The sequence below is a fragment of the Alexandromys fortis genome, unplaced genomic scaffold (genome assembly GCF_014885135.2).
Source record: "Alexandromys fortis isolate MF-2015 unplaced genomic scaffold, M_Fortis_MF-2015_v1.1 scaffold_160, whole genome shotgun sequence".
Taxonomy (NCBI): domain Eukaryota; kingdom Metazoa; phylum Chordata; class Mammalia; order Rodentia; family Cricetidae; genus Alexandromys; species Alexandromys fortis.
In genome coordinates, this window is record NW_026068035.1 from 3,006,010 (window position 1) to 3,025,035 (window position 19,026).

At 39.7% G+C, this 19,026-nt stretch overlaps 1 protein-coding gene across 2 annotated transcripts in view; it reads left to right on the forward strand.

Moving 5' to 3' along the window:
- Atp9b (ATPase phospholipid transporting 9B (putative)) overlaps window positions 1-19,026 on the forward strand; it is a 199,817-nt gene that overhangs the window by 123,355 nt on the left and 57,436 nt on the right. For both annotated transcript variants that reach the window (XM_050165010.1, XM_050165009.1), the window contains exons 12-13: window positions 932-1,092; window positions 11,577-11,719. In XM_050165010.1, the coding sequence (XP_050020967.1) occupies window positions 932-1,092; window positions 11,577-11,719 (304 nt within the window). The remainder of the gene's footprint in view (window positions 1-931; window positions 1,093-11,576; window positions 11,720-19,026) is intronic.

The following is a 19,026-nucleotide window of genomic DNA, read 5'->3' on the forward strand; positions in this document are numbered from 1 at the left end:
CCTACAGTGATAAAGCTGGAGGCCCTTTCAGGGGCACGCCTCCCTGCTGCATACTCTACTGCACTTTGTCTTATGGGTGACGCAGGGAGAAGCCAAAAAATTGCCAGAGCTCAAGATTGGAGTTACACATTTCAGAAGAGCCAGGTTTGTGTTCTCTTTGCTTTAGGACAAGGACTGATTGGGTGTCAGTTGTTTCCAAAATCAAGGAGAAATAAACTGCTGTCTTTGATATAATTTTCTATACATTTATGTGCTCAGCTAGTAATCAATCCAGAGTGAATTTCTGTGTAGTATATTACCCTGGAGGAATCAGACTTTAGGGTCTTGGATAAATCAAGGAGATTCTAATCCTAAAGTGACCTCCAGGCTTGGCCTATTTTTGTAAGTTCTTTCAGAGATTAGCAGAAAGGCAGACACACACACACTGTCCAATACCTGGGGACTCTGCAACTGAGTGGAAGGTGTTCAGAGATACTTTAATGACAGCAGGGATGCTTGTCTGGTCTGACGTGCCACAGAAGATGGACTGTGTTGCTCACAAAGGAGTTTGATGCAGGACTGGAATGGAGAAGGCTGCCCATGCCCTGCTCTTTTAATTCTTGATCTTGCTGTAATGACCCACACAGCGGCTCTAACTGTGCTAGCTGAGTTGTCTCCTCTGTTATACTGTTTTACCAGCAGATTCTCCCTGAGAATGTTCTACAGGTTACAGTACATTTCCAAAATTTCAAAATTTTCTAAAATTCTACCTAAATCTCTAAGAGGCTTGTCAAGAGAAAATTAAATGTATTTGTATTGCATTATTATAAAGACTATTAAAATCTATCATTTTCTCAAGTTATCATTTTCATGTATTCTTATAAGGATACTAGGAATGGGGGCATCTTGAACCATGTATTAATGCTATGCTTTTCTTCTTCTTCTTCTTCAGGTTGGTTTGCTGGACCTTGAACTCAATCAGCTGACAAAGGCACTATTTCTGGCTTTAGTAGTTCTTTCTGTAGTGATGGTAACCTTACAGGGATTTGCAGGTCCATGGTACCGTAATCTTTTTCGGTTCCTCCTACTCTTTTCCTACATCATTCCCATAAGGTAAGTTTAAAATTAGAAAATGTGTCTTTGATAATGTATTATTTTGCTGAAATTGTTTTTTCTCTTGTGAACGAAGTTATCCAATCAAAGCTGTAGAGGAGGAAGGGGCCAGGAACCCAAGTGAATATAGCCAGTCATCTATAGAAGTGCAGTTTGAGACATGACTAGCTTTGCCAGCATACTTTAGAGAGAGTTTAATAATGTGGTCTTAGCAGTTGGAAGACACCTCTTGTTCAAACATAAATCTAAGGAGAAAATCTTTACAAATTGCTTGTTGCTATTTTATGTCCAGTTCTCTAGGGTCTACATGCATTGCTGGCATTTAAAAGTTTAAAAAGCCAGGCCTAGTGGTATGGGCCTGTAATCCTTAGCTGTAGTTAGGATGCTAAGGCCTGGCTTCATTGCAAGGTCCTCTCTCAAAAAACAAGGTCCCTGCTGTTTAAAGGAGGCTCTGATAGATGGTTCAAGTCAGGTAATGTGCTGACTAAGGCACTCTTTGAAAGGAACTGTTTTTCAAAATAAGCAGTATAATGAGATTGATACGTAAACAATTAATATTCAATACCTATTTAAAGACTCATTATAGTGTGAACAACCACAAAAAAGGAGTCCTTTTCAAAGATACCCTTAGTGTGTTTGTGTGTATGTTTACTTATATAAAAGACTGAGAATTTTCGTATGAATAAACCTTGTGAATCATGAATGAAGTCTGAATCTGGACTAACCATCGTTTGTAATATCAGTTAAGGTGACAGTGTTACATACAATGAGGCTCTTGTATGCCACTGCCATTAGAATACTGAATCAGTGCTCACGTGGACAGTCCTCACTTTCTGACATAGTCTCAAAGCCAGCGAGCTCAGAAACTTTCGACCTTGGGAAGGATAAGCAAGTACTAGATTATTGTTGTTGAACAAATTCTGTCTCCAGCCTTGCCTGATACTTAGGCCAAACTTGCCTTCTCTCACCTCTTGAAGAAGACTATTTGCATATTAATCTCTTCACACATAGCAGTGCTGGTTACTCAGTTACCCACAGTTAGTCCTTTGTCATCCAGGGGTCACCTAAGTGCATCCCTCAGGCCTGAGAAAGGTCAAAAGGTCCCACCTTGCAGCTGCAGGTGCTTGCTGTCCTATCAGTGACTGCATGCAGTTCTGTGTGGGTCTGTGCTGATGCCTGTCTTTTTTGTTGACACTCCTCTCCTCCAGTAAGCTCCAAAGGGATATGGACTGTGTGAACAACTGGCTTTGTATCCAGTACCAGAACCAGGTGGCACAGTGTGCAAGAGGGGCTCCTGTACATACCTGATTTTAGAAATTATTTACGTTCAAATCATCATAGATACCATGTATACTCACATTGAATACTATAAGTGAACTCAAGGACAGATCCTTGTCCCCAAAGACCCATCAAGTAATCAAGTAACCAGAGTGTAAGTGTGATGTCACGTGTCTGTTTTATTCTGCAGTTATGACAGAATTTACTCAGCTATGCAGATTCTTCAGGTTTTCTTAGTTGGTACCCTTTCAACCTACAGATGCATGGATTGCATTGATCCCACCCTCTGTACCATCCACCACCTTCTTCTAGCTTCTTGACCATCTACCTCCTTCTCCTGCCTTCTCCAGCATCCACTGCCCTCTCCCGCCTAGTGTCTTTCTTTCCACTGTCTGTTTCCCCTCCATTCACAGATTTCCCCTTGCATATACCCACTGTCACTGGACACCAGTTGAAGAGGAAACATACTTGTTCAGAGTAAAAAGAATGTGTCTCCTGCTTAGGAACTCCAACTTAGGCCAGTTGCACAGTAGTGCCCAGTTCTGAAAGGAAGAGCTACTCCTAGACCAGGCTTCACAGGTCCTAGACAGAGGCTAAACTGTACCCACCTTAATTGAATAGAATGACAGGCTTTTTCATCTGAACTTAATGACAACATATTTCAGGACTACTTTGTTATTGTTTGCATGTTGTGGTCAGTTATAAATATCCGTGTGTGTTTAGAAGTATTTGTTTTTTTCTGGAGTAAATTGTACACATCATTAGATGGATCTCTTGGGATTTTAAAAATCATTTCTATGCTTCCTGTTAAAGGAAATATCCCGGCCTTTTAAGTACATTTCTTACCATGATTTTAGTTTCTTTGGTCTTTTAAAATACTTGCTTACAAAATGATGATAGCACCATGCTGTCTACAGTCCTTTTCGTGCTCTGGTTTTTCAGTAAGCAGGTGTAGCATCTTCAACCAGGTGTGCAGAGCCTGACTAGACAGTGTTGTAACCTTACCTCTCTTCAACTTCCCATGAACAACTACCTTGTACTGCACACCTGGACCTGCAGTTGACCAACTTAGCAGAAGGAAGGAGAGTTAGACTGAAAAGCACAGGCAGATTGTTTAGAGAATTGTGGTTTATTTTTAATGAAAACAAGTTTGTTTCCCTATTGCTATGTTGCCATAAAATTAGGATAACAATTCATTTTAGAATTTAAAGGTGCTTTTGGACTTTTAAGTATGTGTTATTTTGCAAAACATGCAAATCTAGGAAGTAATTTTTCTTCTTGTGTCCTAAGAATCATAAAGCTTTCAAATTTATAGAGGTTAAGAATTTTAATAAAAGTATTAAAAATTAAATTTATTAAAATAATTTTAAAGCAAAACAATTTTAAGCTACTTGATAAAATTTACATTGTCTTTTTTGTTTGTTCTGTGAGGTTTTGAGATCACATTTAATTACATTTCTGTCATTACAAGATAAATATTACATGATATAGCTTACATTTTATGGTTCTACAATGAACATGTATCCTTCAATCTGTGCATGTCTCCAAACAAAGAACCCAGCATGTTCTTCTTAGCACACTGTCAGCACGTGTAGAACCCAAGAGATGTCTTGGGTCAGGTTTTTGCTGTTCCTTGTGTGTTCTCCCCAGATGGTTTAAAATGCCCTGTGTTTTAATCGATAATCCAAACTGACTTCTCAGAGCTGAGTCAAAGAGACTCTGACTTCTGCATAAGGCATCCATGAGCAAGAGTGGCAAAAATGCTGTAGACAAAGAGATAATTATATCCCTTCTGAGGCACACTTGAGAACCTCTTGTACAGGTGGTGTCTTTTCTGGAACACTGAACTGCAAGGGCTGCTTGCTAGTGCAAGAGACAGTTTCTCTTTCATTTTGCTTCTGTCACCAAGTCAGCACATGTGGGAGGCTTTTTAGCAAAATTTCAAGGGTGGCAGGCTGAAGATTAGATGGCATGGGCCCTGTCCAAGTCCTCACCCAGAAGGCTGAAATAGCAAAGGTGTTGGTGGCATTGGTGCAGCAGTGAGCTCACACTGAAGCAAATTCCTCAGCAGTCTCTAACACGTATTGTTGGTTTTGAGACATTTTATTTGTGTTCTTGTCCAACAACTTTTCTCCCTGAGATGGGTCTTCGTCTCCTGATGAGTTCTCACACTGGAGTAGATAACTAAGCTTTATACACTCTGATACAGTAGTGTGTTCTGTTCTATGCACGTACATCTATGTTCTGAACAGCCCTCAGGCTGGGCCACTTCCTTCCGCAGGTGTGTACACACAACCACAAAGAATGCTTGTCTTAAAAGAGTTCCCTGTATTACAGCTTGCTACAGCAACCTTTGAGTATTAATGCTTGTTTTTACTGTGTTGGAGTATTTCAATTTTATTTCTAATTGACAACAATTCTGTATGTTTGTGGGACACTGTATGATGCTGTTCTTGCCACATGGTCAGATGTTTTTCTCGAGGTTAACGTTTTGCTTTTCTCAAGAACATTGCACATTCATTTGCATATAAAAACATAATATGAATTTTTTGTTTTATCCCTTTATAAAGTTGAAATTATATTGAATAGTTTCATTTTTACAACTTTTTGTCTTATGTTTAGCATGACTCAATAGATTCATCCATATTTTATAGCTTGCCATCCTCATTTATGAATGAATCACCAAGCATATGTCCACAATCAATTGACAAGTTTTGGGTTGTTCCGGTGTTGCTGTACACATTCATAAACACACGTGAGCTCCTGGTATCAAGTATCTAGGAATGGAATTAGTTGGCAGTGTACTTGTCTGTGGCTTTGCTGTATTTGCTTGTATTCCAATATCAATATAGAGGAGTGGATCTCAACCTTTTAACATAGTTCCTCATGTTGTGACCTCCCCAACCATCGTTATTTTCATTGCTACTTCATAACTTTAATTTTGCTACTGTTACGAATTGTAATGCAAGTATCTGTTTCCCAGTGGAATTAGGTGACCCTGTGGAAGGGTGGTTCAAAAATCCCCAAAGGGGCTCACCCCACAGGTTGAGAACCACTGATGAGGAGTGTCTTTTTTGTGAACTTTCTAACTCCTTTGTCTAGTCTTCTGGACAGTTCATAGTTATGTAGCTCTAACTTTTTCATTCCTGTTCTGCTGACATCTTTATCTATAACTTGACATTTTTGACCCAGCAAAATAGTTTCTGATTTTACCTTGTTAAGTATATATGAATCTTTATATATTGTCACATCATGTGCCTAAATCTTCCTCTGCTCAAGACCAAGTTCTCCTCTCACTGTCTGCTGAGTGTGAGCCTTCTCTGTGCAACACTGAAGTGATGTTCTCTTGTGATGCTGGAACTTAAGCTCAGTGTTTCAAGTATTGGAAGTGTACATTCTAACACAACGACACACTCCTGCGGCAGTGGGAGGAGACAGAGACCATAGAGTGAACACATGCTAGACAGCTGATTCTTTTAAGTAGCATATGATAGTTTTTATATCCAATTTGAAAAAAAATTGTCTCAGCACCCATTGTAAAACTAAACCAAAACAATAACAAAACAGCTCTTTCCTAGGGACTGGTATCATCTCTGTCATGTATTCATTGCCTGTGGTGGGCTCCCTTGGTCTGTCTGCCACTGACCAAATAGCAAACTAAATAATGTGCCTTCAAATGAGGCAGTGTTTAACAGACCTTTCCTCCTGTGTCTTTGAGTTTTCATTTCTCTTGGTCACGAATCTGCTGCTGTATCTCTTAACTGTATTTAAATTTTCTCTAAGCTTTCCCCAAAGAAAGATTATACAACTTTTGTCAGAGTAATTTACAGATGTTTTATATTTTTAAATCCTATTATAAATTTCTTTTTTAAGTTCCCTTTTATATCTCTGCTTCTGGTATAAAGAAATGATCATTATTTCTATTACTTGAATATGACTTCGGTAAAACCACGTTGAGTTTAGTTATTAATCTAGGATCTTTTAAACTTTTATATATTCTTTGCACCATTTATTTCTTTTCTTGTTAATAGGCAAAATCTTGTGTATTATTAAATAAAGATAAGAATGAAGTGTGTTCTTCCTTTGCCCCCATTATCAAAGGTGAAACACTCAACATCTAAATATGCCGTCTTTTTAATAAAATCTCTAACATTTTCATTGATTTTAGATCCTTTTGCTACAAGTTGTTCTCAAGTCAATACAATTTTATATTTTCTAAATCTCTTCATGATTCTTCTTGTTTAAAATGTTTCTTAAATAGATCACATGGTAATTATAGTGATTGACTTTCTAGTACCATACCAGCTTTTTATCCCTAGGGGAAGAGCTAACACGGCCATGGTTTGTAATCTCTGTTTCACTAAATTCCCTTCACCTGCATTTTCTGGAAGACGGCTTCTACAGTTTTCACAAGGGGTAATCTTGTAATTTTGTCTTTTCATAGCATTTCTTGCAGTTTAGAATGAAAGCTTTACAGGCTCATAAAACAATGACGACGCTCCCATTTCTCATCTCTACAGCATTAACATTGGAGCTGTCTATTCTTTAAACACTAGCGTGTCACAGAGACAGTTGGGAGCCTGTCTGCAGAAAGACCGCACAAATTTGCTTTCCTTAGTAATCAGTTTGGCAAAACTAAAGTTTTCAAGAAATATGAAAATTTTTAAATTTATTCACAAGTTTGTTTATGTTATTATCCTGTATATATATAAAGTCTATCATATTGATATAAATTTTTGTTCATTGGTTTTTGTTTATTTTTGACAAGGGTTCTTGTAACCCCTACTAGCTTTGAATTCCCTGTGCAGTTGAGACTGACTCCGTTCAGTGTGCTGGGATCAAAGCTGCTGCATACTCCGTTTCATCATTCCGTCCTTCAGTCTCACCCGTCCTTCCTTCTTTTTCTCTTTAAATCAGTTTCCAAACAACATTGGTAGGTGTTTGGAAATGCATACTATTATCCTCCTGAATTTTTCTACCATATGTTATTTTCTATTTCATGATGTTATTTTTTTTGTTCCTACATAGTATTTATTATTTTTCTTCATGATGTAAATGTTTAGCTGATTAGTTTGAGCTCCCCTAGAATACATGTATGTAAGTCATTAATTTCTTTTTATTATTTTAGTGAGATCTCTAAAGCTTTCGTGTGTAGTAGTTTTGTTATTAACAAGTACAAAGTTGGTTTAGATGTTGTTGTTGTTGTTGTTGTTGTTAGATGGGATCTCATGATTTCAGTAACTCAAGCTTGCTTTGAACTTAACTGTGTAGCCACGAATGGCCTCAATTGATTCCACCCTCCCCCTCCATCTCCCAAGGGCTGGGTCATGGGCAACTCTTATGTGGTGCTGGGCATCACAGCCAAGGGTCCATGCATGCGAGACAAGCACTCTACCAACTGAGGTACTTCTTAGCTCAGAATAGTTGATCGCCACTGTGACTTCTTGTGTTTGTGGTTTTTACAGGGTTGGTTTTTTTCTCATTGAGTTTCTTTGCATTTCTTTGTTGGGTTATGCACGCCCTGATCTGTATGTGAAATGGGAGAACAGCTACTGGGAGTTAATTTACTCCTTCCACCATGTGGGTCCTAGGGATCTGATTCAGTTGTCAGGCTTGCTCTACAAAGACTTTTGCCTACTGAGCAATCCTGCTTGACCCAAGATCTACTTTCTTTTGAAACCTTGGTTGACCACTCGAATCAAGTCAGCCTTTAGTAAGAGATCACAGAACTGACATATGCGAAAATTAGAAATTGACACAAGTTATACCTAGCATCAAATCTTAGCCTGACTTCCTTCATGTGGAGCATAGAAGACAGTTGTCAGAATTTAGGAGGGTAAGTTGGCATGAGTTCATGCTAACCAGATTATTATACACATTAAACAGAAAGGTTGATCCATGCTGGCATTTGCTAGTAGGTGGATTGTTGGGAACAGTGACAATAGGATTTCAAGTTCTATACCTGGACTAACACATTTAGCTGGGCTTGGTGACTCAGGGCTGTAATTCTAACAGTTTAGCTACTCGGAGACTGGGGCAGAAGGATAAAGAGTTCGAGATCTACCAAAGCAAATTCAAATCTAGCCAGGCCATCCAGAGAGAGCCTGACTGAAACTGGAGGGTGTAGCCAGTGGCTGTGATAGAGCACTCTGAACAGGAAGCGGAGGCAGTAGCCTTGTGACTGCTGTCCTCCTGCTCACTAAGCTTAGAGGTCCCTCAGGTAGCAGTGCTGATCCCAAGCCCAGGAGGAGCTCAACTGGTCCTGAGATGACAGCGTTCACTGTTGTGTTGCTTGGAGCTGTTCTTCAGCAGAAAGCTTTTGGTTCTGCCTGCTGCTGCCTGCAGTATATCATCAGAATGAAACATGCAGGAAGATGTCAGATGAAAACTCAGTGTCCTTCGGCCTTAGCTTTTGTAGGAAATGGTTTTGATTGTATTTGGATAGAAAGTTCTGATGAAAATGGCGTCTCTTTTCTTTTGCTCAGATTAGAATTGGCATGTGAATTATTTCAGGTAGATTCGTTCCCCAAGGAGAATTGTATGTGTTTCTCAGGCAGGCTGGGGACTCAGCTCACCTGGCAGTGATAAGTGCTGAGGTTTAATTGTAACAAATTAGAGCTTAAATATAGCAAGCATCCTGGGGCCTAAGTGGAACTGTATTGTGTATTTTGGGGAAAATGCACTTGAAATGTATTTAGACTCTGAATTTCTTCTTCAGGTATTTGTAGCTGTTTGTAGCTGTGGGACTAGACAACAGTCCCACATGAACAAAATGAACAAAAATGAAGGCAGTTTACATCTTGAAATCCACCTCAAATTTCCTACGATTGCAAAAATAAACATTTTCATATGCGTTCCTATTGGCAGCATCCCTGGCAGACTGTTCATCTAAGGCGATTCGTCTTTCATACTGTATGATAATAGAGTCACGGCTGTGCCCTGGCTCAGTGAACCATCTGAAGACAAATTGTCATGTTCTACCTGGAATAGGTCTGTGGCTAACAGGGTCATGGTTGGTAAACTAGCAGTAGAATGGACTTGGAATGCATCTAACATGTTTATGTAATGGGTTACAAAGCATGTCAGAGTTAGCACCTCCCTGCATAAAGGTCTGTACAGTCAGGGCATTACTAAGTCAAGTCAGTGTAGTGACAGCCATTACTCTGCTCCCGTAGAGTGTGAGTGCCTTAGAGACTTAGCATTAAAAGTAAATTATTCCTTTAGCATTTGACCAAATTCACAACATAGATCATGGTACATGTGCAGCCGTGATTCCTTGTGTGGGAGTGTTGTCCTATTTCGCTAAGTCCTTTTTAGTGATGATTTTGTGTTCTGCGCTCTGTACATCTGTTTATCCTCTAAAAGGTGTTTATTCTTCCCTTTGACACCAGCAGCCCCAGTTCTGTATGTTCTTTGAGGGATGTCTGTATTCCACTGAAACTGGCCCAGGAGTAATTTCTTATAATATGGTGTTCTGTGAACGAATGCATTTCTGTAACTTTGAAGGCATAGATTGCTCATGGATCGTAAAGAACAGTGCACAAAAGAATCTTGGTGAGCTTCTTTGGCTCTTTATAACCTGAGCCTGGTGACAGACCATAAGCTGAGGACAGAAAACAACACCCACCCAGTGCGGGGTGACATTTTCCAAAACATCTTGACCCACACATAAGCAAATGACTGTGCTTTTCCAGTGTGCAGGTCTCTGAGCCAAGTGATCAGAGCCATGGAAAATTAGAAAGCTGTCCATCTCCCTGTCAATTAGACACAGAATGTGTCTTCCCTTAACTGGCCCACCTCCCAGGCTCAGTTTCCTCCCAGCTTCTGTCCGTGTTTATTTCAACAAGGGCAGTATTCGTAAAGCTTCCGTTTTAAGCCAGGTGGGTGGTGGTGGCGTACGCCTTTAATCCCAGTAGTCCAAGGCAGAGGCAGGTGGATCTCTATGAGTTCAAGGCCAGCCTGGCCTACAGGAGCTAGTTCCAGGACAGGCTCCAAAGCTACAGCGAAACCCAGTTTTAAATCCCAACCCCCGAAATCTCTTTTAAAGCCCAAATCAAATAAGAATCAATGAGAAATGTTTTGTATTTCTTCTCCAAATACCCCCTTTTCTCAACCCACCTGGAAGGTATTGTGATTTCACACCCATCAGCACAAAGATCCCTCACACTGCTTGATACTTAACATTGAGTAATTTGGCAGCTTCTCACAGATCTTGGGCTGCAGACCCACGCAATGGTAGACCTGCACCGGGCTGCTGGGCCTTCCTGGGATCCATTTTCTTTCCCTTCAGCTTAAAGACTGTTGCCATCTGTTAGTTTACTTCACTCTTTTAACAAGGGTGTGAGTAGCCAAAAAATGGAGAGGTGCTGGCTGAAGAGACATGCACAGTAATGCCAATTTAATGTCATTCCTATCATTTTTAAGGTGTGAACCCTTACAGGTAGATTAATGAAGTTATGCTGATTTGATGCTTCTTAATTTGCCACTGACTGATTCCTAAATATTGTTTTTCAAAAGTGTATTTATTAATCTGTTGAACCATGTGACTTATAATGCTGATAGGTCATAAATGCTTGATGAATAGCAATTTCACACCCATTTTGTACACAGTCTTATCTGCTGAGTTTCCATAGTTTAGTTAGGGAGACGTGAACATGTTTGAGTTGGCACATAATAGGTGTGCTGATACTGTTTCCTTTAGTGGGCAGTTTAGAGTGTGTTCTTATATAGTTACCCTTTAATTAAAGCCTGGAAGACCTTCCAGAGGCCATCTAGTATAGTCTACTACTTAGAGATTTTTAAATACGTAATATTACAAAATATTTAATATTTAAAAAATCACTAGAAACAAAGTGCCTATTCCAGATGCCTCAAGACCTATTTCACATATTTTCTCATAGTAACCCTTGCTTGATTTCCCTTTCTATGCCCACAGTACTCTGTGTGTTAATGGGGTACTCAGAACAAGTTGCCTGCTTCTCTTACAGCTCATACTGTAGCTTATGTGAAAGGAATTATCTACCCAACTATCACCTGTAAACGTATCTAGATTATAAAAGCATTTGAGCATTTGTTTCCTTAATTATGCATAAATAATTTATTTTAAAGTCTGAAATCCATTATTTATTTCTATAAAAATATGTGTATTGGGTGTGGATGTTATATAGGTCTGGCCTCACTGACCATCATGATGGTTTCGTTTACAGCCTGCGGGTGAACTTGGACATGGGCAAAGCAGCATATGGATGGATGATTATGAAAGATGAGAATATTCCTGGGACAGTTGTTCGGACCAGCACAATACCAGAGGAACTTGGACGCCTGGTGTACTTACTGACAGACAAAACAGGTACTGTTCATTTCTATTTTTCTTTCAGTGGACCAGATAACATCAGAAATATTTTTTTACACATGATATCTATCATAATTGAATGCTGGATTTATAGGTTTCCAGACTCAACTTTTGAAAACTTTGTATGAATGAATCTCCATTCTTTCATACCTTCACTTCTTTTAAAGTTAGTGAACTGTGTCTTTGTTGTAGTTTTATATTTTAGTTTATTTTATATTTTATATTGAATTTTACAGAATCTCACAAGCTGTTTTCTCACTACTGTTATCTACCTCTCTAGTGGCTTGAGAGCAAAATGTGTATTTGTTTTTCATAGGATGATCCTTGCTTGAGTTGTTAGAAGTTAGGTAAATTCAGTGTTTTAACAGTAGTACCTCCAATGCAGATTACTACACCTATTTATCCCTTTCTGTGTTGTCCTTATTTGTTGTTCTTTCTATTAAAGAATTCTTAGCAATCTATAATGTATTAAATAAAAGATAATGATTTAAATTTTTAGTGTTAGTGAACAACATAGTAAAAGCAACATAAAAAGCATAATTAAATAAAATATGTCCCAAATATGATCCAGCACCTTCTTTGATTAGTATTAGTTTTTAGCTAAACTACAAAGAATACAAATACACTCACAACATAATTTAACATTGTTGTAGAATGATTTCCATTTGCAAAAAGATGGGAAATAAAAGCAGGTGTATAACCAGGAAAAACACATATTTACAGATGTGATGACTAGAGTAGCCAACTGATAACTAATTAGAATATTAAATCAGAAACAAATGGTAGGTTGAAAGTTAAAATACTCAAAACAACCCCTCTGGGTATAAGTGGGAAAAAGAGCTTCTGCTCACAGCAGCATGCTGTCAAAAATGTGGCTATGAACCAAAGGACCTGGATGGTGAGTGTGAACAATGACATCACCAAGAACTATAACCAAACATTTGATGAATATGAATTCAGCATTCTGCAGATGTTAGCTCCCATGGGGATTCTGGAAGTTTAGTGTAACTCAGGTTCCAGCTTGAGAATTTTTACTTGGATTTCAGTACAGTACCAGGTGGAGAAAATCAAGAAAGGTTAGTGCCCATAAGTGCAGATGACCCAGAGGTTCCTATTTCAAGAAACTTTGTAAATGGAAACTGTGCTTTCATTTCCCTGCTGTCCAGACCCAAATAATCACACAGAAACTAATCACAACACATTTTGGCCAGTGGCTCAGGCATATTCCTAGCTAGCTCTTACATCTTAAGTTAACTAATTTCAATTAATCTATGTATTACCACAACGCTATAGCTTACCCATAATTCTCTGGCATCTTTCTCCTTTGGTGGCTACATGGCTCTCCCCGACTTCACCTATTCTCTTTCTCTGTTCGGATTTCCCACCTCGCCTTTACTCTGTTAAACCATAGGCCGAAACAGATTTATTCATCAACCAATAAAAAAACCAATATAAACCATATACAGAAAGACATCCCACATCAGAACTAGACCGAGGAAATGAGTTATGAGTTTCTATCCCAATTCTAGTCAGCTGACAGGAAATTTGTAGAAGACTTCAATCTATGGCAATGCTAGCAAAAGTGTATAACATTCCAAAATTGAAAAGATCTGGAGCAAGGAGGAAGTCACTACCAAGCATATTGAAGCTCAAGATAGCTCCTAGGATGAGCCACACAGAGGGAAGAACTCTCCAGACCAAAGTCTGGAAGGGGGGGTACTGCATAGCTAGTATGCTTGGGCAGACAGATACAAGAAAAAGGCACTGAACATGAGTGCCTGCTGTTCAGTGTTCACAGGCAGCATTTGTTCAGGAGCCAGTCCATCAGAGTGGGAGACTTCAGGGTAAAATTACCCCACTACTATGAGCTGCCTAGTCTTGCTGATAGAGGCACTAAAACCAAATCTTCAGCATTATAATCAGAGTAAAGATCACAAACAACCTGGGAGAACCTTCAAGAAAATTGTTGGTCCTTAAGAGAGTTTAGTTGAAGGCATAACCCCAGTATCCTGTATCCCAGCAACAGTTAAAAGAAGAAGAAAAGAAAGGGCAAAACATAAAAGGTAAAATAATCACAATGGTAACTAGGAATTGAAAAAAGAACCTGGTTTCTTCCTGAACATCAAACAAGATAGACTCTACAATAAAAAGCACTTTTTAAGAAAGAGGGAACTTTACTAATAGAAGTTTGAAATACATGTGTGCTTTAATGTTGCATGGAGCCACTTTTTAGTTCCCAGCTGTCCAGCTAGCTTAGACTCGAAATAATCACACAGAAACTGTATTAATTAAATCACTGCTTGGCCTATTAGCTCTACTTTCTTATTGGCTAACTCTTACACATTAATTTAACCCATTTCTGTTAATCTGTGTATCACCACATGGCTGTGGCATACCAGCTAATGTTCCCAGCATCTGTCTCCGGCAGCTTCATGGCTTCTCTCTGACTCCACCCTTCTTTCTCCCAGCATTCTGTTTAGTTTTCCCCACCTAGCTAAGTTCTTCCCTGCTATAGGTCCAAAGCAGTTTCTTTATTCATTAATGGTCATCACAGCATACAGAGGGGAATCCTACATCACTTTAAAGGCTTCTATGTACAAGCACAAAGTGATGCAGGAGAAAATTACAGTATCTGCTAATGTAGGAGGAAATGTTAGCATCATCACTTTAAGTAATTAATTGATCATCCAAGCAGGCAGGAACCAGAAAACTAAAGTCTGAATAGCGTTGATCTCATGGAGTAGACTAATATCTTTATCTGCCACCTAGAGAATGTTTTTAGCTAGTGAGTGTGGGAAACTAATGCGGACTGAAATGAACTAGACCTTAGTTGAGTCTCAGTGAACTCCAAGGAGTGGGTGTGCCTACTTACGGTAATGGCAGAAATTACCATGAAAGTTAGGAACACATTGCAGATAGAACATAGAATTATTGCTGTCTTTACCTACCATCAGAAATGGCCAAAGTTAGGAACACAGTGCAAATAGCACATAGAATCATTGCTGTCTTTACTTTACCTACCTTCAGAAATGGTCAAAGTTAGGAATGCAACAGAAATAGCACACAGAATCACTCGCTGTCTTCACCTGTGGGATATTCAAGGAACTTGTGTTTTCAATTTAAAAAAGAAAGAAAGATGATGACTTGGTAGTATATGCCTTTTGTTCTAGCATTCATGCAGAGAAAGGTGGATCTCTGTGAGTTTGAGGCCGTCCTGAGCGTACCAGGCATCTAGGACTACATACAATGACCTGGCTCAAGAAAGAATAAAATTTAATCATAAGAGCAGTAAAAGTCAATGACATTGGAAAGAGATCATAAAGATGAGAACAGAAAACAGTGATGTGGTATTCAGAAGCAGGTGGAGTGTAATGGTTCTCATCTGCAGGCCCAGCTGCTTGCTCAGAAGACAGAGGAGAGCCCCTTGAGTCTGCATTCAAGGCCAGCCTAAGTAACACAGCAAGATTCCTTCTTTTTAGAAATAAACAGTTGTAAAGATAGAACAGCACCATTCAGCTGGCCAGTCTTTAAAAAAGACTTAATAAAAATAAATACAACTTGAAGGTAAAATCTGGAAAAAAATTTTAAAAAAAAGATACAAGCAAGTAGAGCAAAGCTACAATGATGATATTTTAAAATATCATAATGGAATACCGGCTCCTTATTGTCAGCAGCTTTTCAATGCAAGCACTAGAAAAATTCTTCAGGAAATGTAAGCCATTAAATCAGACCCAGAAGAAATAGTTTTTATCACCTGAAAGCATTTTTTAAATTTCACCTTTATTTACTTATTTTCTGAGGGTGGTAGGTGCATGTGCATGCTACTTTACATGCATGGAGATCAGAGGACCACTTAGGGAGTCAATTTTCTCCTTCCACCATATGGGCTCTGGGGACTGAACTCAGGTCACCGAGTTTGGCAGTAGGTGCCTCTATCTGCTGAGCCATCTCACCCACCCCATCGAAAAACTATTAAAAGTCATCTTCAGAAGGATTTCCTACCACTAGCCCAAAATAATTTATGGGTATTTTTATCATTATACTTTTTATAATATAAACTTGCTTTTTCAGATACAAGAATTTAGAGAGGGCATTTTATTTGTAGAAAACTGAAGCCTCAGCAAGGTCAGGAGAGAACAAGAAAGGAAAGTTAAAAGTATCTCTTTCATGTCAATCTAAAATTCCTAAATAAAGTGCCAAATCTAGTAATGTTCATATTTAAAACTCTGTACAAGTTAAGGAGAAAGTCACAATGAAGTATACAACAGTAGATAAAGCCTAACAGGTTTGAGACATGTGTTAGAAGTCATGACCTATTTATGATTTAAGAAGGAAAGCTGATAATAAAACTTGAATGTATTGAGATGCCCTAACTTTGCTGTTTGAAGCCCTGTAATCAACAAGAATATAACGTGTGAGAAGCCCTAGATAAATGTGGTCCAGCTGCAAGGCTTATTTAAATTCAGAAATCTATCACTATAAATTACAGCATTACTATAAGAAGGAAAAACCCAGGGACCTCCACCAACTCAGTAAAGCTTTTGATGAATATCAGTTCAATGTATACATATGAAGTTCATTAGCAAACTAGAGGTGAGGGTAGGTCAACTGTTTTCACTCTAGAAAAGGGGACTCCCAGCATGTAATCTTATAATATGTAGCAAGCAAGCATTAGCACTTACCAGTAGGATATTTAAAGCTTTTCCCCAAGACTAGGCGCAACAAAAAGATAACACTGTCAATTTCATATTTGAATTACTAGCTCATGTCGAAAATCAAGGAAAAGATCAAAGGTTAAAAAAGGAGGATGTATCATAACTGCTTGCTGAGAGGGTGGGTGTTGAGGCAGGAGGAATTGCAAATCCAAGGTCTTCCTGGACTACAGAGTAATTACAAAGGCAGCCTGAGCACCTTAGTAAGACCCCGCCTTAGGAGAAAAAGTAAACCGTGGCTGGGGCCATGGCTTAGTGTGGAGGGCTTGGCCAGCATGTGGAAGACCCTAGGTTTAATCCCTGGTACTACCGAAAAATAGGGGAGGAGACAGACAGCAAAGTACTTATCAGCAAATAAATAGAAAATCTAATAATTTATAGATTAGTGTTAGAATCGGTAGGTCATTTTTAGCAAAACCAATATAGAAAAATCTATTGTGTTTACAAACAACAAAACCAAGAAAATTTTACGGAATAGTATTCAATGACATAAACTTGAAATCATTGATGTAATTGTCTTCACGTGGTTGGAGACTGAGTTTTCTATAGCACTTGACCTTTCTCTTTCCAGAGGCTCACGCTTAGGCAGAGTATGCCCTAGCTTGGTGCAAGGCAGAGGCCCTATACTCAGGAGTGTTTGGCCTGCAGGGTGTGTGGTTGGCCGGACTGCTCTCTGTTGCCAGCCTTTCCTCTGACCTCATGAGTTGAAGGGAAGTGTCTTATTTGGTTGGTGTTCTCTATGGGGATGCACCAAGTCTTCCATTTCCATCAAGAGCTTTTCTTCCTGTTTGTTGTTGTTGTTATTTTCAAAGCTCACTTGACTACCACCAGTGGGGCCAGACCCTTCTGGAAGTCAGAGGGGAGGTTGGGGAGATTGGCTGGGACAGGAGTCCAGGCGACAGAGCCTCTATAGGGTGGGTGCTGGGAGGCTGTATAGTATATGTCTGGGCCCTGAGGTGCTTTGGGCATTGGAGCCAGCAGTAGTGTTGATAAGCAAGGTGCTGGCCTGAGTTGTCCTAGTCATTCCCAAAAGCAGACTTTCAATGTCTGTCTCTGTAGTTAATATGTAGATGTTTTATGACATTAGACCTCTTTAAAATGCTGATTTCCTCTTTTAAAAAACAAGAATGAAATTCCTAATTACAGCTGCCCATTTTCCATTGTGAAATTTCAGTTCATCAGAGTAAGATCCTGAAACCCAAAAATCCCTTCACTTGGTGCTGCTTTTAAACCTAAACAGTGCTTCTCAGGTACAAGCAGTCCTAGTGTTTGGGATTAGATAATAAGTCAAAAGACGAGAGGGCGGGAAGTTTTGAATATATCATTCTGCAGAAGGGAGCCACAGAACCGAAAAGCAAAGAGTAGCTGGAGCATTGACATGCCGACAGACAGTAGCTTCAGATGTACCACCACTAACCCTCAGGGCTCTATCTCACTGGCCTGGGATACAAAGCCTCATTCAGTGAACAGTTTGGGGCTTGAGGCTCCTTCTGCCCCCTTTTCCAATTCTAGGCTCAATAAAGTAGAACTTCTCCCAGCTCTCAAAGTCTTGAGGCCAGCAGGCCTCAGCCAGAGGAGGGAGGGGTTTGATGTCTACAAACTCACCTCACATTGAAAATGGAGCACAGCAATCTTTCTTACATTGGTGCGATACTTAAGAATCCTGGCAGAACTGTATGGAATGTACTGAGGAACAAACCAGATGCTGTCATGGCTTCACTTGTTTGTTGAGATGGCGTCTACTCTGCTTCCTGGACTGACCTGGAACTCACTATGTAGCCTAGGCTGGCTTTGAACTCATGGTAGCCTTTCCACCTCCTCCTCCCGAGTGCCAGGGTTACAGATGTGAGCCATCATGCCTGGCCACTGCTGCCTTTCTACAAAAGCCTTTCACTCTAAGAGCCACTGGAGGAAATGTCATCCTTGGCTGAGTTTTCCCATTGTCTGCCGTTTATCTAGAAATGCTATGCCTGTTGTGGCAGCATCTCCAACTGCGGTCTCTCCCTACCGCTGGCTCATCACCTACTGATCCTGGCCTAGCTTGTGTTTCGGGGAAGGACGGACTCTGGATCCCTGATTCCTGAGTGTCCCAGGGGTTCTTGAAGGTGGTAGGTCTGCCGTGGCCTATCATAAAGTCCACACTAACTAAGTCATAGGCTGATGAATAACAGAGAACAAATGATATAATTATTATTGTCAGCAGCTAAGTGGCATTTCATTTCTCCCACCTCAGTCTTATAAAAAGCATGTATTTCACACAGTCAGATGAAAAGACACGAGAGTGAGTGATGACCACCCCTCTAATTGTGATCTCAGATGCATCTTAGCTTTCCTGAGTGAGAACTGTCAGCCTCTCCAGCTCAGAGGTAACTGCTGGTCCACTCTGTGGACAGGGACAGTAGAGGAGCACAAATGGAAATCTGCGGTGTCTAACAGGGCCCGTCTTGCCCCCTAGCCCCTTTTGTGTCCTGCTGAGACAGTGCACTCTTAGTGTTACGTTCCAGGATGTAAATTGCTAGTTCTGTCTCGTATTCTCTATTTTTGTGACATAAGTAATGGCTCTGTATTCTCCTGCAAGGATATGAATTCTCC